Consider the following 27,388-nt stretch of genomic DNA (forward strand, 5'->3'; position numbering starts at 1 on the left):
ATACAATATCAAGTTTTTGTTTTAAAGAGTAAGTTGTTTTATCAGGGAATTGAGTGAATATTGTCTTTTTTTGTTTTTGTTTTTAAATTATTTATATATATAATTGACTATGCTATTACATTGTCCAATTTACTTTTTCTCTCCTTTTTTCTCCTCTGCACTGCACCCCTCTCCACCAGCATCCCCCTGCCCAGCGCCCCCCCACCCCGACTTAGTCCATGTCCATGGGTTGTACATATAAGTTCTTTGGCTTCTCCATTTCCTATACTATTTTTAACATCCCCCTATTTTGTACCTACCAATTATGCCTCCTATTCCCTGTACCTTTCCCCTATTCTGTCCCCTCCCTCTCCCCTCTGATCTCCAGTTCTGTTCTTGTTCTAGTTGTTTGCTTGGTTTGTTTTTGTTTTTGTTTTCTTTAAGGTTCAGTTGTTGATACTTGGAAGTTTGTTGTCATTTTACTGTTCATAGCTTTTATGATCTCATTCTTTTTCTTAGACAAGTCCTTTTCACATTTCCTAAAATATGGGCTTGGTGATGATGAACTACTTTAACTTGACTCTATCTGGGAAGCACTTTATCTACCCTTCTAGTCTAAATGATAGCTTTGTCAGATAGAGTAATCTTGGGTGTAGGTCCTCGCCTTTCATGAATTTGAATATTTCTTTCCAGCCCCTTCTTGCCTGCAAGGTTTCTTTTGGGAAATCAGCCACTAGTCTTACAAGGTCACCTATGTTGGTAATTGTCTCATTTTCTCTAGCTAAAAATAAGATTCTTTCTTTATTTTTAATCTTCAGTGATGTAAATATGATGTGCCTTGGTGTGTGCTTTCTTGAGTCCAACTTCTTTGGGACTCCCTGAGCTTCCTGGATCTCCTGGAAGCTGGAAGTCTTTTTCCTTCACCAGATTGGGGAAGTCCCCCATTATTTTTTCAAACAAGTTTTCAATTTCTTGCTCTTCCTCTTCTCCTTCTGGTACCACAATGGTTTGGATGTTGGAACATTTAAAGTTGTTCCAGAGGTTCCTAAGCTTCTCCTCATTTTTTTGAGTTCTTGTTTCTTCATTCTGTTCTGGTTGAATGTTTATCTCTTCTGTTTCAAATCGTTGATTTGAATCTCGGTTTCCTCCCTTTTACTGTTGGTTTCCTTGTGTGTGTGTGTGTGTGTGTGTGTGTGTGTGTGTGTGTGTGTATTTTTAACTTCACTTTGCATAGCCTTCATTTTTTTCTCTATTTTGCTATCATACTCAACCATTTCTGTGAGCATCCTGATTACCAGTGTTTTGAACTGTGCATCTGGTAGGTTAACTATTTCTTCATTGCTTAGTTCTATTTTTTCTAGAGTTTCGATCTGTTCTTTCATTTGGGCTATATTTCTTTGTCTCAGCACATTTGTTATACTGCAAGGGATTGAGTCATAGGTATTTGCCAGGGTGGGCTACCCAGGTACCTGCAGGTGTGACGCTGTATGTCAGGGAGGGGTCCAAGAGGGAACAATGACCCTTGTTTGGCTCTCAGTTGACTTTCAATCACTTCCCCTGCTATGCACAAACAAATTTGGCTCTTCTGGTGCTGATTCCTGGGTGGGTGAGTTCATGCAGGTTCTAGGACTCCATGGGTCTCTCCAATTAACTCTCCTTTGAGACTGGGAGTTTTTTCTGCTGCAATAACCCCCATAGATTTTTATAGCCAGAGGTTTTGAGGCTTTATTTTTTCCATGCTGGAAACCTGAGTTTCATGGTCTCTCTCCTCAGCTGTTCCTCCCAGTTTATCCACACACAAATGTGGGACTGCCTGGTCCACCAGCTGTCAACTTGCCATGATCCTCTCCATCCTGGGTGCCCATCTCTGCCCCTCCTACTGGTCTGGATGAATGTTTCTTCTTTAACTCCTTGGTTGTTATACTTCCACACAGTTTGACTTTCTGGCATTTCTGGTTATTTTTTGTTTTTAAATTTGTTGTTATCTTCCTTTCTTTGTGTGAGGAGGCAAAATATACCTACACCTCCATCTTGGCTGGAAGTTGAATATTGTCTTTTATACTTATTCATATATTCACCATTTCTGGTGACTTTTGCTTCTTTGTGAAGATACATATTTCTATCTGGTATCTTTTCTTGTCACCTAAATAGCTTCATTTAACTTTATTGCAGTTTGTGTTTGTTGGTACTGAATTATCTTGGTTTCTTTTATCTAAAACTATATTTATTTCTCATTTATTCTTAGAAAATATTTTAACTATTTCACAGATCTGGAACAAATATTCCAAGAATTTACATAGAACCAAAAAGACCACAAATAGCTTCATCCATCTTGATAAAGAAGAACAAAGTTAGAGGGATTACAATACCAGGTATGAAACTATATTACAAAGCCATGGTAATCAAAACAGCCTAGTATTGGGACAAGAATAGGCATATAAATAGATGGAACAGAACAGAGAACTCAGAAATCAACCCATGCCTTTATGGTCAATGAATATTTGACAATGGAGGCAAGAGCATACAATGGAGTAAAAACAGTCTCTTCCATAAATGGTGTTGGGAAAATTGGACAGGTACATACAAATAATGAAACTGGATCACCAACTTACACCATACAAAAGAATAAACTCAAAATGGATAAAAGACAAATGTAAGTTGTGAAACCATAAAAATACTAGAAGAAAATATAAGCAGTAAAATCTCAGATATATTGCATAGTACTATTTTTGCCAATATATTTCCTAAGGCAAAGGATACAAAGAAAAAAATAAGCAAATTGCACTACAGCAAACTAAAAAGCTTCTATACATCAAAAACTTATCAGCAAAATAATAAAGGAACACACTATATGGGATAACATATTTGCCAATGATATACCTGACAAGTGGGTAATTTCCAAAATGTATAAACTACTTATACAACTCAATACTAAGAAGGTAAACAACCCAATTAAAAAAGAGGCAAAGGACCTGAATACACAGTTCTCCAAAGTGGAAACACTAATAGCCAATAGGCATATAAAAATGACCAATATCATTAATCATCAGGGAGATGCAAATTAACACTGCGAAAAGGTGTAACCTCACAGCTGCCAGAATGTCTACCATCAACATACCAACAAAGAGCAAGTGTTGATGAGGATGTGGAGAAAAGAAGACCCTAGTACACTACTGGAGGGAATGCATAATGGTGAAGCTACTGTGGAAAACAGTATGGAGTTTCCGCTGAAAATTAAAAATGGAACTGCGATTTGACCCAGTGATCCCACTTCTGGGAATATAACAAAGAATCTCAAAACACCAATCAAACATTATACTCCCCTATGATCATAGAAGCATTATTCACAACAACCAAAATCTGGAAACAGCATAGTAGATGAGTGGATAAAAAAGCTGTGGTACATTTACACAATGGAATACTACATGACTGTAAAAGAGAAGGAACTCTTATCCCTTGCAACCATATAGATTGACCTGGTGATTATTATGCTAAGTGGACTAAGCCAGTTAGAAAAAGATGAATACCAGATTATTTCACTTACATGTGCAATCTAATGAAAAAACTAGTCTGTTGAATGAAATAGAACCAAAGTATGGATACATGGAACAGACTGACAGATCTCAGAGTGTGTGTTTTGGGGGAACTGGATAAAAGAGGGTAAAGAGATTAGCTAAAGAATATGTTCAAGGCCTATCTGGAAAAAGTCCAGTTGTTAATATAACAAGAACAGTTTGAGTGACATCAGTGTAACCTGGCACCCAAGGAGAGTGGACTGGAATGCACATATGGACTAGTAAGTAGGGATGGTAGATGCCATTGAGTGAGCGTGTGTCTGTGTGTCCATCACACTCAAATGACTAGGTGAGTATAGCAACAAATCTGCAACAACTTTTGCATTAAGCTTGGACATTCCCCCATGGAAACTATTTGGATGGTTCAGAAGGCAGCAGCTTTAGGCAACTAGTGAATGGCAGCTTCATCACGAAAACAGGCCCACTCATGCATCACATCTTGTGCAAAGTTTTTTGGCAAAACATCAAATCACCCAGGATACTCAGCCCCATTGTAGCCTAGATTTGAGGCCTGTGACCTCTGGCTTTTCCCAAAACTAACATTACCTTTGAAATGGAAAAGATTTCAAACCATCGATGAGATTCAGGAAAATATGAAAGAGCAGCTGATGGCAACTGGGAGAACTATGTGAGGTGCCAAAGTGCATGGTTTGAAGGGACTGAGGTATCATTGCCCTATGCACAATGTTTCTTGTATCTTGTATCTTCTTCAATAGATGTCTCTACTTTTCATGTTACATGACTGGATACCTTCTGGACAAACCTTGTATGCATAGCCCATGGATACAGAAAATAGTGAGGTGAACACCAGGGAAGCGGGGGAGGAGACTGGATGGAAGTAGACAAAGGAGGAGGGGAAATGGGGAACATTTGTAACAGTGTCAACTATTAAAAATATTTATTTTAAAAATTAAAAAAATATTTTAGCTAGAAATAATGTTTTGTGCTGACAGTATTTTGTTTGTTTGTTTGTTTCAATAATTTAAAGAGATTATTCCATTGTTTTCTGGTCTTTATTGTTTCAGCTGAGAGATCAGTTTGTTTTTTATTCTAATTGCTTTCAAGAGATTCCTCTTATTTTTGTTTTTCATCATTTTTTTAAATTTATAAATCATGTTTATTCTATTTCAGTTGTCTCAATTTTTACCCCTTTACCCCCCTCCACTCATCCCACCCTCACCCCCCACTCCCATAGTCAATTCCCACTCTGTTGTCCATGTCCATGGGTCATTCATACATGTTTTTTGTCTAGTCCCTTCTCCTTCTTTCCACCATTGTCCTCCTTCTCTATCCCCTCTGGTCACTTTCAGTCAGCTCCATGATTTCATGCCTATGATTTACTTTGTTCATTAGTTTATTTTGTTGAATAGAGCCCACTTATAGATGAGATCATATGGTATTTGTCCTTCATCAACTGGCTTATTTCACTTAGCTTAATATTCTCCAGTTCCATCCATGTTGTGGCAAAAGGTAGGAGTTCCATCTCTCTCTCTCTCTCTTTCTTAAATGCAGATTGATTTTATTTATTTCTTAAATGTCAAAGTTAATTATAAAATATTAAAAAAAATTAAAACCATTATAAAGTCTCAGGAATTAAACCAACATGACACCAGCACAGAAATAATCAACTAGATCAATGAAATATAATGAGCATTCTAGAGATAAACGTATATATCTGTCTAACAATGTAATATATGATTAAGTTGATATTTCAAATCGATGGGGAAAATAAGGCTTATTAAACAAGTAAGGTTCATGAATCATTATTACTTGAAATAAAACATATATAGCGTCCTATTTCACACATTATACAAGAAATATTCAGGTGAGTTAAAAATCGACATGTAGAATCTAAGGAGTTTTAGAAGAAAATAGAACTAATATTTTTCATGACCTGAAGTAAAATATTCAAGCCCAGAAGTTATAAAGTAAATATTGACAATATGACTATATTAAATATTTAACTATATAGTAGTATACATATAAAAAAGTTATAGGACAAGAAATAGAATAGAAAAGTATTTGCAACACATCTAAAACATGGTTAATACGTTTTTTTTTGTTTGTCTTTTGGGGGGGAGTTCTATAAACTTTTAATCAATAAATGGATAAAGACTACCAAAAAGTCATTTAAAGCTTTTTTAAAAAAATAATAGAAAAGTCAAGAAACATACTAAAACAGGTTTAGTTTCAACAAATAGTAAAGAACAATTAAAATGACATCATTGTCACAGTCTGATTAATGAGTATTAAAAATATTGGTGATATCAAGTATTGGCAACTCTGAAAGGAACTGGGTATTCATAGAAACTTTTTCTTCATCTTAAAGCAGTCCCTTTAGCATATTTTGCAGTGCTGGTTTGGTGGAGGTGTATTCTCTTATTTCGCCTTCCATTTTTAACTGAGAGCCTTGCTGAGTAGAGCAGTCTTGGCTGCAGGCCTTTGCTTTTCATTACTCGGAATATTTTTTGCCATTCCCTTCTGGCTTGCAGTGTTTCTGTTGAGAAGTCAGCTGCTAGCCATATTGGAGCTCTTTGATATATTACTACCTCTTTCTCCCTTGCTTGCTTTAGGATTCTCTGTCTTTGATATTTGCCATTTCAATGATGATGTGTCTTGGTGTGGGCCTCATTGGGTTCTTTTTGAATGGGACCATCTATGCTTCTTGGACTTGTGTGACTTTTTCTCTCCTCCAATTAGGGAAGTTTTCCATCATTACTTTTTCAAACAGGTTCTCTATCCCTTCCTCATCCTCTTCTTCTGGTATCCCTATTATACAGATACTATGATATTTCAGGTTGTCCTGCATTTCCCTAAATGTCTCTTCATTCTTTTTTAGTCTTTTTTCATTTTCTTGCTCTTTCTGGGAGCTTTTTCTACCTTGTCCTCCAGCTCTCTGATTCGATCCTCAGCTTCATCTAGCCTGTTTTTGATTCCTTGTATTGTGTTCTTCAAATCAGAAATTGTATTCTTCATGTGCTCTTATCTCTTATTGATAGTTTCTATGTCCTTTTTCATGCTTATATAGTTTGCAGTAAGTTCCTCGTAGTTTCCTTGTAGTTTTTTGTAATTTTCTCTGAGCTCACTGAGCTCATTGAGCTTTCTTAGAACCATTGTTTGGAACTCAGTATCTGATAGTTGACTTGCTTCTATTTCATTTAGTTTTCATTCTGGGGATTCCTCCTTTCCCTTCGAGTGGGGTGTATTTCTTTGTCTTCCTATTATTTGTGAGACTCTTCTCTTTTCCTTCTGATTATCAAGTTGATCTGTCTTGATTTCCTGACTTTGTTGTGTGAACTTCTATGGTTGGAGACCACTGTTTTTACTTTCTGGATCTGCCTCTGATGATGTCTGATGTTGACTCTCTCACCTTAGGTAGTCTGTTTGAGACTTCCAGTAATCTACTATTTATAGCTATCTCCTTTAGCTGTTAATGTCATCACTCTGCATTCAGCAGGCAGCTTTAAACAGCTCAGGGCAGGGCGGAGTCCCTTCTGGGGGCAGGGTTATGGGGTCCTCTCACACTGCTTCTGTAAGGGGGAGGAGTCTGCACTGGGGTCCTGCTGGCTCCTCTCTTCTTCTCTCCCCAAAGCCTCCATCCCCAGTCTCTCCTCAAGTGCAGCCCTTTTAGCCAGGGATCTACTGTCTTTGGCTGCCACTCTGTACTCAGCAGGCAGCTTAGACAGCATAGGGCAGGGTGGAATCTCACCTGGGGATGGGGCTATTGGGTTCTTTGATGCTGATGCAGCTCAGGGGGAGTGGTCTCTGCCTAAGCAAGATGGCTGCTGCCACATGGGGGATGAGTCAGCACTGCAATCCTGCCATCTACTGTCTCAGTTTCTCCCTAAAACTTCCTTCCCCAGTCTCTCCTCAGGCGTCTCTAGTCCACCTGCCCCAGCCTTTGCCAGAGACCAGGGTAAATGATTGCAAATAAAAATCTATGCGTTGGCCCTTTAAACTGTTCTTTGCATCTCCAGCTGCGTGTCTCTGGCAGAGAGCAACCGTGCCGTTTTTTGCAGCTGTTTTCTTTGTACTTTTTGAGCTCTGGTGCTGTAGGTTAGAGATCTCTGCTTGTAGTTTAGACCCTGCTCTTCTCAGGTGGATCCCACTGGCTGTTTCATTATCCCTCTGATGCTGCCCCCGCCGGGCGCCCCGCCTGCCTTCTCAAGTCTGTACCGCCCTCCTTACCAGTTAGATTGTGTTAAAGCTGATTCTTCTGTCTCTGAGGTTACAAGGCTCCTCTCTTGCTATTGTTCAGTTGTTTCTTCCAGGTGATTTCTCCCCAATTTAGTCGGAATTCCAGGTTGGTCCTGGGAGGTCAGTGTGACTCCACATACTCCTCTACCATTGTGATTCTCCCCTGTTTTTCATTATTTTGACTATAAATAATCAATTATGCTTTTCTTTGTTCTTATCTGCTTGGGGTTTACTGAAATTTTTGGGCCTATACATTTATTTTTTTAACAAAACTTGGAAATTTGGGAAATATTTCATTAGCTACTTTTTTTTTTTTTTTACATTCTCTCCTTTCTATCTAAACTCCAATTGTAATTGAAGCTTTGTTAATTTTTTCTAAACCTATTTTTCCTTTTCTTCAGACTGATTAATTTCTATTGATCCATATTCAACCTCATCAGTTCACTGATCTATTTTCCCTACTATTCCACATATTTTTTCTTTTTTATTTATTACATATATTGGGGTGAAATTGGTTAATAGTTCATATAGATTTCACAGACTTCTAGTGAAAATGGAGGTGTTGATAGATACACTTGGCCTCTCACCCACCTGAAAGAGGGATGACAAATTTAAAAACAAAAAAAACAACAAGAACTGCAAGAAGATTGAAGTGTATGGAAATTTTCTCCAACAACCAAAGAATTAAAGAAGAAAAATTCATATAGGCTTGTAGAAGGGGCAGAGGCAGGCAACTGGGGGAGAGAACATGTGTCAAGGTGGCAATTGGAGGACCAGGTGGGTGAAATGGCAGCTGGTGGACCTTGTGTTCCCACACTTGCATGCAGATAAACCAGGAGAGACAACTGAGGAATGAGACAGACTGCACAGCCCAGGGTTCCAGCACAGGAAAAGAAAGCCTCAAAACCCATGGGTATAAAAACCTGTGGGGGTTTTGCTGGAAGGAGAAACTCCCAGCCTTATAGGAGAGTTCACTGGAGAGACCCACAGGGTCCCAGAGTGTGCACAAACCTGCTCACCTGGGAATTAGCACCAGAAGGGGCCAATTTGTTTTTGGGTAGTGGGAGGAGTGACTGAAAGCCAGCTGAGAGCTGAGCAAGCAACATTTCTCCCTCTCTGACCCTCTCCCCGACACACAGCACCACAACACAGCAATGTGGGTGGCCCCGTCCTGGTGAATACATAAGGCTCTCCCCCTTACAACATAACAGGAGTGCTAAGACAAAGAAATATGGTCCAAATAACAGACCAAAACTCCAGGAAAAAATACAACTAAACACTGAAGAGATAGCTAACCTATGAGATGCACAGTTCAAAACACAGGTAATCAGGTTGCTCACAGAAATGGTTGAGTATGGTAGCAAAATAGAGGAAAAAGTGAAGGCTGTGTAAAGTTAAATAAAGAAAAGTATACAGAGAACCAACAATGAAGGGCAGGAAAGTGGGACTCAAATCAGCGATTTGGAGCAGAGGGAAGAGATAAACATTCAACCAGAACAGAATGAAGAAACGGGAATTCAAAAAAAATGAGGAGAGACTTACGAACCTCTGGGACAGCTTTACACATTCCAATATCCAAATCATAGTGGTGCCAGAAGAAGAAGAGGAAGAGTAAGAAATTGAAAAATTATTTGAAAAAACAATGAAGGAGGACTTTCCTAAACTGGCAAAAGGAATAGACTTCTAGGAAGTCCAGGAAGGTCAGAGAGTCCCAAAGAAGTTGGACCCAAGAAAGCACACACCAAGGCACATCATAATTACATCACTGAAGATTAAAAATAAGGAGAGAATCTTAAAAGCAGCAAGAGAAAAGGAGACAGTTACCAACAAAAGAGTTCCCATAAGAGTATCAGCTGATTTCTCAAAAGAAACCTTGCAGGCAAGAAGGGCCAGGAAAGAAGTATTCAAATTCATGAAAGGCATGGACCTACATCCAAGATTACTCTATCCAGAAAAGCTGTCATTTAGACTGAAAAGGCAGATAAACTGCTTCCCAGATAAGGTCAAGTTAGAGCAGTTCATCATCACCAAGCCCATATTTTATGAAATGTGAAAAGGACTTATCTAAGAAAAAGAAGACCAAAGCTATGAACAGTAAAATAACAACTAACTTCCAAGTACCAGCAACTGAACCTAAAACAAAAACAAAAAGAAACTAAGCAAACAACTTAGAACAGGAACAGAATCACAGAAATGGAGATCACATGGAGGGTTATCAGTAGGGAGGGCCAGTCGAGAGAAGGGGGAAAAGGTACAGGGAATAAGAAGCATAAATGGTAGGTACAAAATAGACAGAGGGAGGTTAAGAATAGTATAGGAAATGTAGAAACCAAAGGACTTATATGTATGACCCATGGGCATGAACTACGTGTGGAGCGGGAAATGCTGATGTGAGGGGAGTTCAGGGCAGAGGAGAATAAAGGGGAGAAAAAATGCGACAACTGTAATAGCATAATCAATAAAATATACTTTAAAAACACACACAAAAAATGAAATAAAATTTTCACAGTTAAAAGAAAATGGGAAATGGGTTGAAAGAGTCTCTAAAAAATTCAATGAAGCCAAACTCAGCCTCTCACAACAATGCCAGATAGTACACTGATACAGATGGGTTCCTAGGACACTCACTTAGGGGGAGAAGCCATAGTACAAGGACCTGTCTTCCAGGAGATATTTCCATTTTGGGGGTTCCCCTCATAAATTTGCCCATAGGCTAAACTTGAAATGTTAGTTCAATTATGTTATCTGGGAAAAATGATTGTTTGCCTTGGTTTTATTATTGTTTCTGGCTATAGGACCTTAGTCTGGTGGGCCCAATATAATCTCAAGACCTTGAAGGATGAAAGAAGGACACAAAAGAATCAGAGAAAGAGAGATGACAACTGAAGCAGAAGTCAGAGAGTGAGACAGATTGACAGATGCTGCGCTGTTCGCTTTGATGATGGAGGGAGGGGCCACAGCCAAGAAATTTGGGAGACCTCTAGAAGCTGGGAAAGGCAAGGAAAAGAATTCTCTAGATTTCCCAGAGGCAATGCAGCCCCACTGACACCTCAACTTTGACTTCTCACCTTCAGAACTGTAATATATTCATGTGTGTTTTCTTAAACCACTACTCTGATAATTGGCTACAGAGAGCAATAATAGGAAGTAATAAGCTCCATCACAGAAAATACTAAGCTACTCACTATCAATGACAGATATTTCCATGTTTTTTAAAAAATATAACTTTTCATTAATATGGAAATAATGGACTGCTCACTGAAGAGTGATTACAGAAAATATGAAATGTGATGTCTGAACTAGTGAAATGGCTGTAGTAGAGTGACGTTGACTACCATTTGCCAATCTTGTATAAACTGATTTATGGCATGGAAACACCATCTGTAGTAGAACAGATTGACCATGTTAAGTAACCAATGATGAAGCAAGGTTATCCCTATCTTGGGACTTGGTGAGTTCAGGGCCAGAAGAAAATGTCAAGCATAGACTCACAATTTACTGAAGCTATATCATGGAGGATTCTAAGTATCCAATGGGGATGAGTCTTAGCCAAGTTAACTTTGACATCTGTGGTTTTATTGAGGAGGCAGGTGGAGGCTTTTTGGCCTTTAACTGAAAGAATAAAACAGTATTTCCTTCTTTGCAATTCAAAACCTGTTGTCATTTTGTTACTGCATATAGTTCATTGGAACACCCAGAAGTCCCCCCTATTTGCCAAAATGTTGTTGGGGGAGGTTCTTACACTGAGCACTTGGAAATTGAGTGAGATAAATGAACTGGACCAGAGAATTGCAAATAGTTAGAAAGATTAATGGATAGGAACTCAGCCACCAAAATTTAGCAAGATAATTGGATAGAAAAAAAAGGCCTTCCCTTACTGTCCCTATAAGAACTCTGGGCTTGAGCAGGAAGGGGAGACAGGAGTCCACTATACTTCCAGACTGTGCCACCTGAATAAAATCTCCTTTTACACCAGCACCCCCCTCATAAGTCTGGCTTTTGTCAAGGCAGGCAAATGAATCTGCATTTTTTTATTACAATTTTAATTCCTACTATCTCTCTACTACTCTCTAAAAACTCACTGAATTTTGCTTTTCCTTTCTTCCTTTTCCTTTCTGATTCTAACAACCTCTCTTTCACCCACAAGAATTGCACAACAGTAATAAATACATAATGGAGCAAAAATTAGAGATGGGGAACCCTTTTCCTACCATTGTCCTTTATATTTAAATAAAATGCTTCTTAGTCATTGGGTTTTTATCCTCCTGTCTGTATATGTTCTTTGAATTAAAGAAAGCTTTTAAAGGCAAGGTCTGGCCTACTGACTGTTTTTGTATAGTTCATGAGCTAAATGTAGTATTTGCATTTTATTTTGTTTTATCATATTTTACTTTGACACTATCAAATATCTTATAAAAGAACATGTTTTATCTTCTGTACAAGTATTTTTCTTATTGTTGTTCAATTACAGTTGTCCCAATTTCCCCCTCATTACTCTCCCCCACCTTACCCACCCCACCTCCCAAATTCAATCCTGCCTCCCCATTGTCCTTGTCTATGGGTCCTTTATACATGTTCCTTGATGACTATTCCCTTTCTTTCCTCTGTTGTCCCTCTCCCCTCTTGTCCCTGTCAGTTTGTTCTTTATTCCTATGTCTCTGGTTATATTTTGCTCACTTGTTTGTTTTATTGATTAGGTTCTGCTTATAGGTGAGATCATACGGTATTTGTCTTTCACCTCCTGGCTTATTTCACTTACTGCAATGTTCTCCAGTTCCATCCATGCTGTTGCAAAGAGTAGGAGTTCCTTCTTTCTTTCTGCTGTGTAGTATAAATTGTGCAAATGTACCATAGTTTTTTGATCCACTCATTTACTGATGGGCATTTAGGCCGCTTACAGCACTTGGCTATTGTAAAGTGTGCTGCTATGAACATTGGGGTGCACAGGTTCTTTTGAACTGGTGTTTCAGGATTCTTAGGGTATATTCCTAGCTGTGGAATTGCTGGGTCAAGAGGCATCTCCATTTTTAGTTTTCTGAGGAAATTCTGAACTGTTTTTCACAGTTGCTGTACCAGTCTGCATTCCTACCAAAAGTGTACTAGGGTTCCCTTTTCTCCACATCCTTGCCAACATGTATTGTTTGTTGATTTGTTTACGATGGCCATTCTTACTGTATCTCATGGTGGTTTTATTTGCATCTCTCTGATGGCTAGTGATGATGAGTATCCTTTCACAAGTGTCTGGGTCCTCTATATGTCCTCTGTGGAGAAGTGTCTGTTCAGGTTCTTTAGGTCTTCCTGGTATGTGCTCATGTGAATTCTTTATATATTTTGGACATCAAACCCTTGTCTGAGGTATCATTGGCAAATATATTTTACCATATGGTTGGTTCCCTTTTCATTTTGCTGATATTTTCTTTAGCTGTGAAGAAATGTTTTAATTTGATGAAGTCCCATTTGTTTATTCTTTTCTTTATGTCCCTTGTGCTAGGGAACATATCAACGAAAATATTGCTGCATGGAATATCTGAAATTTTTCTGTCTATATTCTCCTCTCAGACTGGTAAAAATAAAAAAAAATCATGACGTGAACATTATAAAGAAGTCACAGTCCACAAAAATGTTTTTTTGGGGCATAGCACCTTCACTTATTTACAATGGTCTAAGCCTGCTTTCATCTACAGGCAGAGACCAAATGGCCTGCAAAGTTTAAAATATTGACTAGAAGGGGAGACCCTTGAAAAAAATGGAATTATCTTCTGGAGGGCAGGTCCCTTGTAGGCCCTCCAGATGAGTATTTTAGGAACCAATCTGTATCAGTGTACTTGCTGGCATTCTTGTGAGAGGCTGCATTCAGCTTCGGTGAATTTTTTTGAAGACTCAATGCATTTGCCCATTTCATGATGGGTGATTTCACAAACACACCTGCCCACACTACGCTGAGTGTTCAGCAGTTTTTGACCAAAAATTGCATGAACCCCATGCCCCACCCTCCTTTTTCACCAGGCCTTGCCCTGATTGACTATTTTTTGTTTCCCCAGATGAAGAAATTCCTCAAAAGGAAGCATCTTGCCAATGTGAAATAGGTGAAAGAGAAAACAGCAGAAGCACTAAAAAGCATCAAAATTGACAAGTCCAAAAATTCTTTTAAAAAGTGGAAAAAAAATCTCAGGTGTATTGCATCAAATGGAGAGTACTTTGAAGGTGACTGAAGTTTAAACATGTAAAACTAAGTACACAATATTTTATAAATGAATTTTGTGTTTTTGGGGGTCTCCCCTTGTATGTGTTCTTTCTTTTGACTTCTGATTTAAGGGATATGACCTAATGAACATATATTATTTAATGGGATGTTTGACTAAAAACAGGGGCCAGGGCTTGAAATTTAAAGAAATTAGATCAGATAAGTGGCAATTCAGGAAGCTATAGTTGAACTTACTGAAGTTTGTACCAACTAGGCAAGTGATTGTTTGCATGTAACTTTCTAGAATTCTGATTATAGTGGAAGAACCAAATGAGGATTTCTTTCTTTCTTTCCCCTAACTAGAAGTTCAGAGGATAGTCCATGGGTGGGGCTATGAATTCTTAATGCTTTCACAATACTGAATTTCTTCAATCTTCCTGCTTTTATCTCAGTGCATAAGTTTCAGCTTCGTAATCATGATAACTGCTGGACTTTCTGTCTTTGTGGCAGAATTCTACAAATTCTGCTTAGCTAGGTTTAATAGTATTTTTCCACCATCTCATCAGAATACCAGGTTTGGGAAAGCTGTACTCCTGTGGGTTCCAGTGTTCTTTGACAGAACTAGAACCTAAAGTGGAAGGCCAAGGAAAAAAGAATAGATGGGGGTGGTTTGAATGTAATCAGAACCTTGGAAGCCACTCCAGTCATGTCTCACATCCACTGAGCCACTGGTTCTCATGCTTGTGAATCGGAATCCTTACAAGTGCTCACTCAAACCCAGAGGGCTGAGCCCAATACCTGGAGTTTCCAATTCAGGAATAAGCTGGGTCTAGGAATCGCCTTTTCTGATGGGTCCCAAGGTGATGAATAGTGTTTACAGAGAGAAGACATAAAGGTGATGTTGATGGTGTTAGGAACTCCTTTCCACTCAAATAAAGAACATCATTGAGACTTCAGTAGAGGGAAAGAGAAGGGGCTAATTCCTCTAAGAATGCTCCAGTGAGTACATTTGGTTGTTGCTAGCTCCTTCACACGCACAGCCATGTGTTAGTGCACCCAAATGCCAGGTTCTTGTCAAAGGCAGATTCTGATTCAGAAGGAAAGGGGTGGGGTTAAACATGCTGTATTTTAACAAGTTTTTAGGTGATGATGCTGTTCTGGAGATCACATGTATGGGGAGCAAGTCTCCAAGAGCTGCCTTGGTTAGTAAATTCCCTTCTCTTCCTCAGTCTGGGTCACAACAGGGCCACCCTGTTTCCAGTTCTAGCTGCCCCCTACACTACTAGAAGCAGTGACACTTGAACTTTCTGGGGCAGGTTGTCCACATCTTTTTCACTTCTCCTGAGCCCAGGGGAATAATTCACTTGAATTATACTCTCCATTTTTTGGAAGGAAGCTGGGCCAGAAATTGAAACAGCATCAAACACTTTCTGGAAAACAGAAAGCCAAATATATTTTCTTAATCATTATTTCTCCAGATTCAGAGACTACTTAATTCCCAATGAAATACAATGTTTATATTGCCAGACAAAATATGAAAATGATGTCTAAGCTCAAAACCACAGGAAAACATCAGGAAGAGCACACTCTTTGAGAAAATAGAGTTGAAAAATGTCTCTGTAGCAAGTTCTGAATTTACTTATTATCAGCTGTGTGCATTTATCCTTCTTGCAATAGAACCGGCTGGAGATTTAGATTTAGACGATAATGACGCCAAAATTCACCCTTGTATCTGTTGGCTCCAAGGTTCTTTAGTGGCCAGCTGGTTATCAGAAACATAAAAATAATGGCTAACACTCCATTGTCTGTGGCATAGGAGATGAGTAGTGTCCCATTTACCCTCTTTCCAAGAGTGCTTTTTAAGGGACTCTAGAAGTCTGGGCCTTGCTAAATGTCCCAATGGTCCCTTTCAAAGAGGAATAAACTATAAAGAAACGCCTTTGCCAGCGCTGCTCTGGGAACCAGCTTCAGAATTATTCCCAGTATAAAAATTATTGCCAAATATTTGGGTATAGACTGAATGTTTCTCTATCCCTCGGTGGGTGGGCTGGCTCTGAATGCAGGTGAGTGGGGTCTGAAGTTCTCCCAATGAGGAGCCACTCCCTTCTCTCTTCCCACAGAGTTTGTTGAAGCCTCTGGCACCCACAGGCCTGTGGGTGGAAGTGGGATTTCTGAGTGATAGACTCAAATGTTGGCAGCCCTTCACCCCAGGGTAAAGCTTCCTCCCTGCAGTTGTTCTCTGTGACTTCTTTACTCCCCAGAAAGCCCATTTGCCCAAGTTCAAGATGTTCTCAGTCAGTTCACCCAAAGTTGTTAAACCATACTGAAGTCCTGTTCTCAGCCACCAAAAGTCTTGCCGTAGTTAGTCTGCAATCCTGATTGAGCCAGGTAGTGGTGCAAGTAAGCCATCTACCTGCTCTGGTACCTGTAAATTGCTGAAAAAACTCATGTCATTATTGTTCAGTAATGACATGGCTAGATAATGGTGGTTTGTAAATATTGATTGCTACCATCACTAAATTTGGAGATTTGTTACACAGCAGTAGATAACCAATTGTACTGGACACTGCCATGCTCATCCATGTTACAGCAGAGGCCAGAAGGCCTGCATAGCCCAAGACACTTACTCTCTGACCTTTAACAAAAAGAGTTTGCTGACATCCTGCATCCACAAAATTCCTCTGATATCTGGGTCTTAAATGATGCTCTTATTGTCTTGCTTCTGCAACACAGATCAGGTCTCTGTTACATGGTCTGGTTGAATCCATGTAATAAAAATATGTTCACTTGTGAAATTTGTTTTTGGGAAAACCCATGCACTGAGCTCAGGGAGCAGAAACAGATCTTCCTAAGTTCACAAGAGCTACTCTTTCATGAAACTGATCAAGATACTTTTATTAAAAACTTTAAAAGCAGTGAACTAAGAGTGGCTTAAACTAAGCTCTACTTTGCATAAGACTTAAAAAATTAGATTGTATATTATTAACCAAATTACTTTTCAACTCACCAACTTTCAATTGCCAAAAAATAATGTTAGTTTAAAAAAAAACAAACTAGAGCCCTTTAGCTATGAAATACATGATTGTTGTAGAAAACACATGAAATATAATTATATATTAATATAAAATAATATAATATTATATATAGTTTTTTCCAAGTTAGGTGAATATATTTCTATGGCTTTCCATCTGACTGAGACATTAATTATTACTCATTAAATATTCTTCTTATCCTAACAAAATGTTCAGGTTTCTAATTTTCAAAAAAATATGCATTAGTTTTATAATATCGTGTTGCTGAATTTCTTACATTTAAACATTTAAAGCATCTATTAAAATAATCACTTTGTTAAATATCATTAAAAATATAATTTCCTTTTTCTTATTTTCCTAGCTAAATGGTGTGTTCTCTGTATGTTTCACTTTCAAACCTCTCTTCATATATGCTGTTGAGCCAAGGACTTGAACCACAGGAAATGTTTGCCAGATGTCAAAGCATATTTGATGGGTTTCAAATAACACTTTTAGATTACTTGGCTGCATTATGAAGATTGTCTTCAAGGAAAGACCATTCCTTTCAAATATGCATCGTGTTTTCAATAAAGATATAATCTGCTGTGAAGAAATATACAGAATAAAGGGAGAGTCTAAATTGGCATAAATACACCTTGACAAAAAGTTCTAGAGACTTCTTTTTGACTAAGATATTTCTGTATTCTTTTAATTCAGTAGTTCTTAATTCAGCAGTTCCATGAACTTAATGGAGAAAATATTGCATCGTTATTTTCACTAATCTCATCATGAAACTTAGCAAATCATTCCATTATTGGAAAGTTCAGGACCTGAGACATCAGCACTGAAATCACAGATACTTCATACCATACTACAATTATTGCATATCTCTCAAAATAGATTTACATTGATCACTACTTTGAAATTATGGTATTTAAGGGACATGCCACCAGGTCTTGTGATTTAAAATATCCATAAAAAAGCACTATGGATATCTGATCTATGGTAAGCATATCTTATCACATATTTCCTTCTTTTTGATATTTTTATAACTATTTCATTATGGTTGGTTCTTTTGGTAATTCTGTGCATTTTATTCTATGCATTTAGTTAAAATATTATTCTGAGAAGGTGTCCAGGGGTGTCTTCACTTTACCACAGCAGAGTCCATGGCTCAAATGCCTGCTCACCTCTTACTCACCACCTATGGACTAAGCAGTGATCAACACATTCAGCCAGAAAGGGCACTGTCCACTAGGCTGGGCCTTTGGGGTTGTCGTGCTACTTTCTTTTGTACTTCTCTTTTCTCAGAAAACACCTCTTGATAGGAAACACATCAAGATATCTTACAGAGAAGACCAAAATAATGGCCCATGGATCTACAAGACACAAATTTTCTCTAGTCTCCATATGGGCCACATTAGACCATCAACCCTAAGCAAGTCACTGGTCATCCATAAGCCACCTTTGGCTTATACAAAGATCCACTGAGATGAAAGATACAAAACTCTATTTAATGGTGGACAATTATTAGTATCATTTGTTGCCTCATATGACACAACCTCCAGTGGTATGAAAAGAGGGCTCACAGATGCATTTGGTGGTCTTTACACTTGATTGAATGCAGGAATATAGTTTCTTCTTTTCTTAATAGCTTGACTGAGATGTAATCCACATTATATACAGTTCCCTCATTTAATGTATGCAATTCAAATGCTTTCAATATATTTACAGAGTTGTGAAAACCATCACTGCAAGAAATTTTAGGACATTTTTTATCACCCCAAAAGAAACTCATACTCACTAACAGTCATGTCCCAAACACCCCAAACTCTCAGTCTTTAGGCAATCAGTCATCTACTTTGTATCTCTTTAGATTTGTCTATTCTGAACACTTCCTGGAAATAGACTATATAATATGTGGTCTTTTGTTACTGGCTTCTTTCATTTTGCATAATATTTTTAGAGTTTACCTATGTTGTGGCATAAATCAGTGCTTCATGTCTTTTCATAGTCAAATAAAACTCTTGTATGGGCATACAATATTTTATTTACACATTCATCGGGTGATGGACATGTGGGTTGTTTCCACTGTTTGGCTATTAATAATAATGCTATTATGAATATTTGTGTACAGGTTTTTGTGTTGACATATACCCTAGTACATCTTGAGTATGTGCCTAAAATTACTGGATTATATGGTAACTGTAGTTTAAAATTCTGAGAAATTGTTAAACGGATTTCCAAAGCAGCTGCACCATTATGTACCTCCACTAGCATCATATGAGAGTTCCAAATTCTTTACATCCTTGCCAGCACTTGTTATTATCTGTCTTTTTGATCCTATCCATCCTAGTGGGAGTGAGATGTTATTTCATAATGGTTTTGATTTACATTTCCCTGATGACTAATGATGTTGGGCATTATTTCTTGTGCCTAATAGCCATTTGTATATCTTTGTTAGAGAAATGTCCATTGAGATCCTTTGCCTGTATTTTAATTGGGTTAGTTATATTTTTATTATTTAGTTACAATATTTCTTTTTTTGTATCATTAATTTTTTAAATTAATTAATTTATTTTTCCAAACACATTTGTCTCTGCCTTCCCCCAACCACTTTCCCCTGCCTCCTCCCCCCACTTCCTCCCTCAGTCCTTCCCCACTTTGGTTTTGTCCATGAGTCCTTGTTATATGTTCCTTGACTTGCCCTTTCCCTTCCTTTTCCCCAGCCCACCCCTCCCTCCTTCCCTCTTGTCTCTGTTGGTTTCTTTTCCTTTCAGTGTTGCTGGTCTTATTTTCCTTGCATCTTTGTTTTGTTGGTTAGGTTCCGCTTATAGGTGAGATCATATGGTATTTGTCTTTCACCCTCTGGCTTATTTCACTTAGCATAATGCTCTCTAGTTCCATATACATTATTTACAAATATTTTCTCACATTCTATGTATGGGTTATATTTTCACTTTTAAGCACAGAAGTTTTTAACTTTGATAATATTCTATTTATGTTTTCTTGCTTGTGCTTTTTGTCATAATTAAGAAACCATTGTGTAATACAAGACAATGAAGATTTACACCCTTGTTTTCTTCTAAGAATTTTCTCCTTTGGCTCCCTACATTTAGGCCTCTTACACAGTTTGAGTTAATTTTTGTATGTGAGACAAAGTAGGAGTCCAGCCCTACCTCAAGTGAATATTTAGTTATCCCAATACTGTTTGCTGAAGAGACTATTCTTTCTCCCATTTAATTTCTTGGCTCTCTTGTGGAAATTAATTGACCATAAATGTGGGAGTTTGTTTTTGGATTCTCAATTCTATGCCATTGATATATATATGTCCATCCTTATGCTACTACTATACTGTTTTGATTCTTGTAATTTTGTAGTAAATTGTTAAATCAGCAAGTGTGAGTTCTTCAGTTTTGTTTATCTTTTCCAAGATTGTTTTGGTTATTTGAACCCCCTTGAATTTCTATGTGAATTTTAGGATCAGAATGAAAATTTTTACACAGAAATCAGCAGATATTTTGATAAAGATTGCCAGGAATATCTAAATCAAATCTGGGACTCAACCATAAACATAGGATGTATTTTCATTTATTTAGGCCTTTATATGTATTTTTAAAAGACTTTATTTATTTATTTTAGAGAGAAGGGAACAAAAAGAGAAAGAGAGGGAGAGAAACATCAATGTGATAGAGGAACATTACCTCTATCACACACCCCAACTGGGAACCAAACCTGCAATCCAGGCATGTCCCCTGACCAGGATTTGAACCTGTGACCTTTTGCTCTGCAGAACAATGCCCAACCAACTAAGCCTCACCAGTCAAGGCTATTTAGGTCTTTTTCAACTTCTTTCAACATTGTTTTGTGGTTTTGTAAGTATATAGTTTACATTTCTTTTGTTAAATCTATTCCTTAGTAGTTTTTCTTTTTGTAATGCTGTTGTAAATGAAATTGTTTTTTTGAAATTATTTTTAGTTTGTGCATTGTTACTATATGAAAATACAATTGATTTTTGTATACTGAGTCTGTATTCTACAACTGCTAAACTTGATTAGGTTTTGTTTTAGTTTTTAATACTTTCCTTAAGGTTTTCTATATAAAAACAAGAAATATCAACAGTGAATAGAGATCATTTATTTTTTCTTTCCCAGTATGGGTGTTTTTTATTTGACTTCCATGCTTACTTAAGCGCCCTGGCTAGAATTTCCAGTACTCTGTTAAATAGAAATGGCAAGAGCAGACATTTTTGTCTTGTTCCTGATCTCAGGGGAATAGCTATCATTCTTTCACCATTAAGTGTGATATCAGTTGTGGATTTTTAGCAAATGCAACATATTTCCTTTTACAAAGAATGGGCCAATAAAGGATTGTCAATTTTTACCTTTCTTTCTGAAGAAAGCCTGCATGAGATCCAATATTTAGTAATATATTTTCTCTGCTATATTGACATAATGTTGTCTATTGAATAACATTTGTTCACCAGGCATTTTATTTTTTCATCTTTGGATTCATATATTGCTGCATAGCTGCAGAGAAAAAATTTTTATATCTGAATTTTAGTACTGTTATTGCTTATGAATATTATTTTTAACTTTTTAAAATTCATTTATTTCTAATATCTGTTATTATAATTAACATCAAGGTTAAAATAATATTGATGTACTTATTAGTCAAGTACTAATAATGGTGACAATATATCCTTTTAACACTCTTTTAAATATTTTCTTTATAGATTCTGATTGCAGTTCTGACAACTATTATCTTGAAAACAATTGTTATAAAACTGTTATTTGAATCCAGGATGGTGACATACATGTGCCCTTACCAATGTGCCCTTCCTTGAGGTGACATTATCTGGCTCTATGTGTATACCAGCACCATCTAATAGTAACTTCTGTGATTATAAAATGTTCTCTCTCTGTACTGTCCGGTTTAGTAGTCACTAGCCTACTGGGCACTTGAAATGTGGCTCTGAGAAAGAGGGACTGATTTTCAACTTTAGTTTTAATAAGTCTAAGTTGAAATAACCATAAGGTATTAATGGACAGTATTCTCAATTTTTACCTGTCTTGCCCTAAATGCTAGTGACAGCAACTTCCATCCAAGAGCCTGGAAAGTTTATCACCAGCAACAATTGATTTAGTCATATACCTTAACAATCCTTGTGTCCTTACCACCAATAATTGTGCATTTTGAGAGGTAGGTTTTCTTTTCTTCCATGGGAGAGGCTTATGTTCTGAGCCAGCATGTTTTTCAGTGCAGGGGTACATGGTCCACATGCCTGGAAGAGAAAAAGAGTGTGAAGCAATGGTCTATGTCAGAGAATCTAGGAGTTAACAAGTCTAAGAGTAAGTGTTCATGCTGAAACTAGAAAGCTTTTGTTATATCTCTTAAAAGAAGAGCTGCCTTCTGCACCTGAGAATGCTCTTTGGCTAAAGTGTATCTGAGGCCAGGACATTGTCCTCAGGCCCCCTGCTGCATCTGGACTCCTCTTCATCTCTATTTTAACAACATTCACATGATTTTGCCTTCAGTACAAATGCCTGGGTAGTTGGTTTAACCTCTTCCACAGACATCAAACAGAAACTCCCACCTGAAATCCAGACTTTCCAGCCAGATAGATCCAAGTGACCCCAGGAGCTGTTCATAAAGCTTTTCACCAGTAGTAACAACTATTTGTTGAACAGTTGTTGTGTTCTAAGGAAAGTAATAATCACTATTTGTATATTTTCTAATTTTCACATCAACCCTGTAAATCATATATTATCCCTTCTGTTGTGAGGAGAGAAAAACCAGAGTTGCTTAATCAAGTTTTACAAACAGGTACAATCAGAGCTCCAACATATTTTATATACTAGTTCTTTCATTTTAATGTGGGCTGAAGAATCTTAACTTTACCACTTACTAGCTGTGTGGCCTTGGCAAGTCATTAATTCTTTTTTATCTTGTTTCCACATATGGAAAATGAGGAATTAACAATGGATGTCTTTAGGGCAGATGAAAAGGGAGCCTCCTGGGGCCCAGGGTCCGGGCTGCTTTCCTGGCTATCTTCAATTTCTTTCCTGTTCCTTCTGGGTATTTCAACTTCATTTTCCCCTTAATTTTTTTCACATTTTCTTCTTATTATTATGGGTAAAAATACTCAGCTGACCTAAATTTTACCAAGAGACATTTACTGAGTCTCCACTAAGAATAGGAACTCTGCTGGATGTTAAACACAATCAGTGGCCAAATTCAATTTCTAGGGACCCAACTGTAATCTTTTTCTTTAGCTAAAGTTTGCTGAGAGTTTACTATGGCTGAACTGTTCTAAATGCTTTACACATATAACTCATTTAATCCTCATAATAACACTATGGAGGGGTGACTATTTTAAGTCCCATCACACAGTTGAGGAAACTGAGGCACAGAGAGGCTGAGTTACTTGCTAAATATAACATAACATAAATGACAGAGCTGGATCAAATCCAGCCAAGTTGGCTTCAAAGCTCACACTCCTAACTTTGAGCTTCTGAGGTCCCCAATCTTGTGTTTGCAGGTTAACATGGAAAGGTCACACTGAAGGAGGGCACAAAAAAATCTTATAAAACAGGCACTCAAATAATTCCACCTATGCACACAAAATCTGTGTGAGGATACAAAGATGTATAAGAACAAGTTTCCACCCCCAGAAAAACTATATTGTAAGTCTAGCAAAGAGCCTAAGTATGTGATGACTTATAAAGCAGGGAAGGTGAGGTAAAGGCTAAAGTGTTGATAGAAAGTTCTATGAACTTCACAGAGAGATCAGTTCTGGTTTAGTTACTGAGAAACCCTTTATAATAGTTTTTCATTACCACCTGTGCCTTGAAAGAAGGGTCAGATTTTAGTAGATGGAGAGGACATAAAGACAAGAATGTTTCTTGCAGAGGCAAAGACAGGAACTTTGGAATGAAGGTGAGACAAGATGAGGCATTTCTCCCACAGTCAGCAGAGCCCCCTTTTGGTAGGACTTCCAACATACATGGGTACCAATGGGATACCAGGCTTTAAAAAACCCATGAGTGAGGAGGGATTCCTGGTCCAAACTACAGCCCAGACCTGTGAGTGCAAACTTCCCATTTTTTTGGCCACAGAGTAGAGACAGAGTGAGTGAGCATCTTCAGCATGGCAAGGCTCAGTGCAGAGGGAGTGGAAGCCACCTGGGCTCTCTCAGCAGGACGTGAAGCTTGTGAGGATCCAGGTGCTGTCAGCAGGAGTGAAGAGCCAGAAAGAAAAGAAGCAAAGAAACGAGTTGTCTTACAGAAGCAGTGATAAGGGCAAATACAAGACAGAGAAACTGATGAAGTCTGAAGGTGATGATTTCAAGTGGAGTGGCTCAAACATTGATACAAGAAAAGATGATTTGAGGGTCATTTCTGGGCATCCCACTCCTAGTCTGCTTTGACATCGATGTCATTACAAAGGGAATGTGTTAACATGACAAAGAGTGGATGTGAAGAGAGTGAAGACCACAGGCAGAACCCTGAGGACTGGCCACCTTCATTGGGCAGAAGGGTGAAAGGGGCAGCCCTAGGCAGGAGGAGAAGAGGTGCGGCAGGACAGATGTTTCAGAAGACTTGAGAGGAAGAGACTTGGGAATAGTGAGGACTCAAGAGTGCAAACAACACAAAGGTGTCTAGAAAGATGACTAAAAACAAGTTATTGACTTCAGTATTTAGGAAACAATCAAGTTTTCTTTAAGGGGCTGTTCTAGTAAAACAAGCCTGGGCTGGCAAACTCTGGTGAGGGTGGTGGGCTCAAGGGAAGGCCAAGGAGAGGGAACTAGTATGTCATCCACATGGAGACAGAGGGAGTGGCTCATCTTGTGCAGGAGGTGCAGACAAGATGTGGGTAGCTTAAAGTATGCAAAAAAGTTTCAAAGTGGCATTTGGAAAAGGGCAGAGTTTGACAAGGATTGTCCCAAAAGTCAGGATGATGTGCTCTGAGGGCTAGATGTAAAGTTTGAGGGATAGGAAAGGCCAAATGGGTGTCTCTATCCATCCTTTTGCAGGGTATCCCACCCATGCTCAATGCTCTACTCAATTTAGTTGTTGCCATGGTTCCTTCCTATATGGAAACATCCAACACTTCTTTATGTAGGATTGGCCCAAGTATCACAGACATCATTGAGTTTTCATGTGGACTCAGCTACTAAAGCTGTTCTCAGACTTCTAATCTTCTTTTTTATCTTTTTCTTTCAATAATCAGTAATGGGAATAAGGAGACCAGAACAGGATGTTCTACCGAAGACCATCATGGTGAAACTAGAACCCATCCAAGAAGTGAACCTCCATGATGTGAGGCAAGACCAGATGCTTGAATGTCCTACAGCCTCTTTTAGGGCTGGCAGTCTCAGGAGGACCCCATCCTTTGTTTAATATTTTTCTTGACAATCTTGAAATTCTTAGTTGATTTGGAACCAGCGTGTCCTGTTCCCTTTCTTGTCTCATGCACCCAATGCCCCTCCTTTCTGACATGTTTCAGCAGTGTCCCAGTGGGTTCCAGACCACGTTTGCAGGTCTGAGGGCTGCCTGCACATGAGGTAGCCTCCGGGAAACAAGCTGTGCACAGGAGTCATGACACCTGACTCAGCCCAGGCAGCCAGTCAGTGTCAGGCCAGCACCTGCTCTGGTCTTACTGGGAACAGCCTGACTCTCTGATTCACTGCTCTTCCCTTCCTCTTCCCAAAGAAGCAGTCTCCTTGTTCTGGGGAGCTTCAAACCTGTTCTTCCAGTATCTGTGAGAGAGCTGGATATCTTTTCCAGGACCTTGCAGAGCTCAGAGGAATGTTGTGAAGCTCTGTGGGTCCCAGCTCTCTGCTCCAGGCTTCGGGGAGTGCAGGAAGGGACAGACTATCTACCTCCTTTCACTTGACATTGTCCATGACCCACCCCTCACTGTAGGTCAGTGCAGTCCAGCCAACAAATGCTTGTCCTTCTCTCATGAGGTTGCCACCACAGACTTTCTGGCTTGAAAGTCTGTGCTCTGCAGGACCAGGGAGGCAAGACATTGGGTGGGTCAAGGAATAGATGTGGTCTCCTGCAGTTGAGTCGAATGCCCCAGGGGTAAGCTTAGGTCGTCCTAACTCTCTTAACTCTTTTCAGCCCAAGTTTGGAGATCTCCAACTTCTTTAGCGTTGTTTAGAGTTCAACAGCGCCGCCTCCTGGTGCTTTGTGGTGGGTGACCATAGCAAAGAGAGATGGCACAGGGTGTTATAAAAAATTACAAGTTTACCACTCTCTGCTACTCAGCTATGTTTTGGACCCACCCTTCTGCATTCTTGTAAAGTGAGTAAGTAGAAAGGGTGTTGAAAATGACAAGATTCCCATCTCCTTCTCCCAGCACTCCCCACCCTGCCAGTCCACAAGGGCCGCCCCTTTTCAGTGCCCTTTGCTGCTCAAGTAACATTTATGAGCACCTCTGTTTCGTTCTGATCTTTAAGCCTAAAGGAAAAAAAAAAAATCCTTAACAGACCCGATTGGGATCCACTTGGAGCCCACAGCGCCTGCCAGCGAGGGCTCCCGTGCGCCCCTCTGGGGTTCTAGATGGACTATCCCTCTGTGAGCCTAGGCAAAAACAGACTAGACTGGCTAATGTGCTCCCAAACCCCTTCGCACCTACAGGGCTCGGCAGGAATTTGTCTACCGACAAATTCTGCAAGGTGACCTCAAGGTCCTGACATTATCCGCGAGACGTTTCCTGGCCTTGGCTACTCATGCTTAGGGACTCGTGTGTCTCTAGTGTTCCCTGGGGATCGCGGACGTTAGGGTGTCTAATTCTCCCTCCTTTACCCATTGTCTCCCTGGCCACACTCTCTGTCTTCTGGGACCTAGCACACTCTTGTTTTCAGAGCTAGGGTGGGGCTCAGCTCTCTCTCCTTGGGATCCGGTCTTTGGGGAAGTCCACCTGCTAAAGAGCCCCTTTCAAAGTCCTCCTCTTGGCAGACACCTTCTCCCAGAGACCCTCAGGTCCTGGGCACTATTTCCTCACAACTTCAGTCAAAACCCTCCTCCCTCCCTCACTTCTTTCCAGAATTCTGCAATACAAGCTGTCCTTAAAATTGGTGATAACAGCATATTTATGAAGAAAAACAAAGAAGGGCAAGAGATTAAGATGGGCTGCGAATGTGGGAGCCCCAATGCATGGGGTGGAAGTGCCGCCTTGCTGAGAGAGGTGGTGTCTCTCCCCACAGCCCAGCCTGGGGACCGCCCAGTGCTCTGGCTGCATTTACTCAACTCCGCGTGGAGATCCCAGGCTTGAGGGCGGGCACAAGGAGTCCAGAGAACCCAGTAATCCGAGAATGCAGCATCAGCCCTTCCCACCCAGCACTTCCTTCCTTTCCCCGAACGTCCAGGGAGGGAGGGTTGCGCTGTTATAAAGTCTGCCTCAGCCCACCGGCTTATCAAAGGCTGCTTCAT

The 27,388-nt window shown here is 39.2% G+C and overlaps 1 protein-coding gene across 2 annotated transcripts in view; it reads left to right on the top strand.

Annotated features, from left to right (window-relative positions):
- CD93 (CD93 molecule) overlaps positions 1 to 13,937 on the top strand; it is a 38,790-nt gene extending 24,853 nt beyond the window's left edge. Inside the window, exon 2 of one of the 2 annotated variants that reach the window (XM_054572903.1) lies at positions 13,793 to 13,937. In XM_054572903.1, the coding sequence (XP_054428878.1) occupies positions 13,793 to 13,796 (4 nt within the window). In that variant the 3' untranslated portion in view covers positions 13,797 to 13,937. Of the gene's footprint in view, positions 1 to 10,546; positions 10,702 to 13,792 lie in introns of those variants that run through there. The other variant, XM_054572900.1, reaches the window with a different exon arrangement.
- The last annotated feature ends 13,451 nt before the right edge of the window (positions 13,938 to 27,388 follow it).

This window comes from Pteronotus mesoamericanus, unplaced genomic scaffold (genome assembly GCF_021234165.1).
Source record: "Pteronotus mesoamericanus isolate MK-2021 breed Mesoamerican mustached bat unplaced genomic scaffold, CSHL_Meso_final contig_245, whole genome shotgun sequence".
NCBI lineage: Eukaryota > Metazoa > Chordata > Mammalia > Chiroptera > Mormoopidae > Pteronotus > Pteronotus mesoamericanus.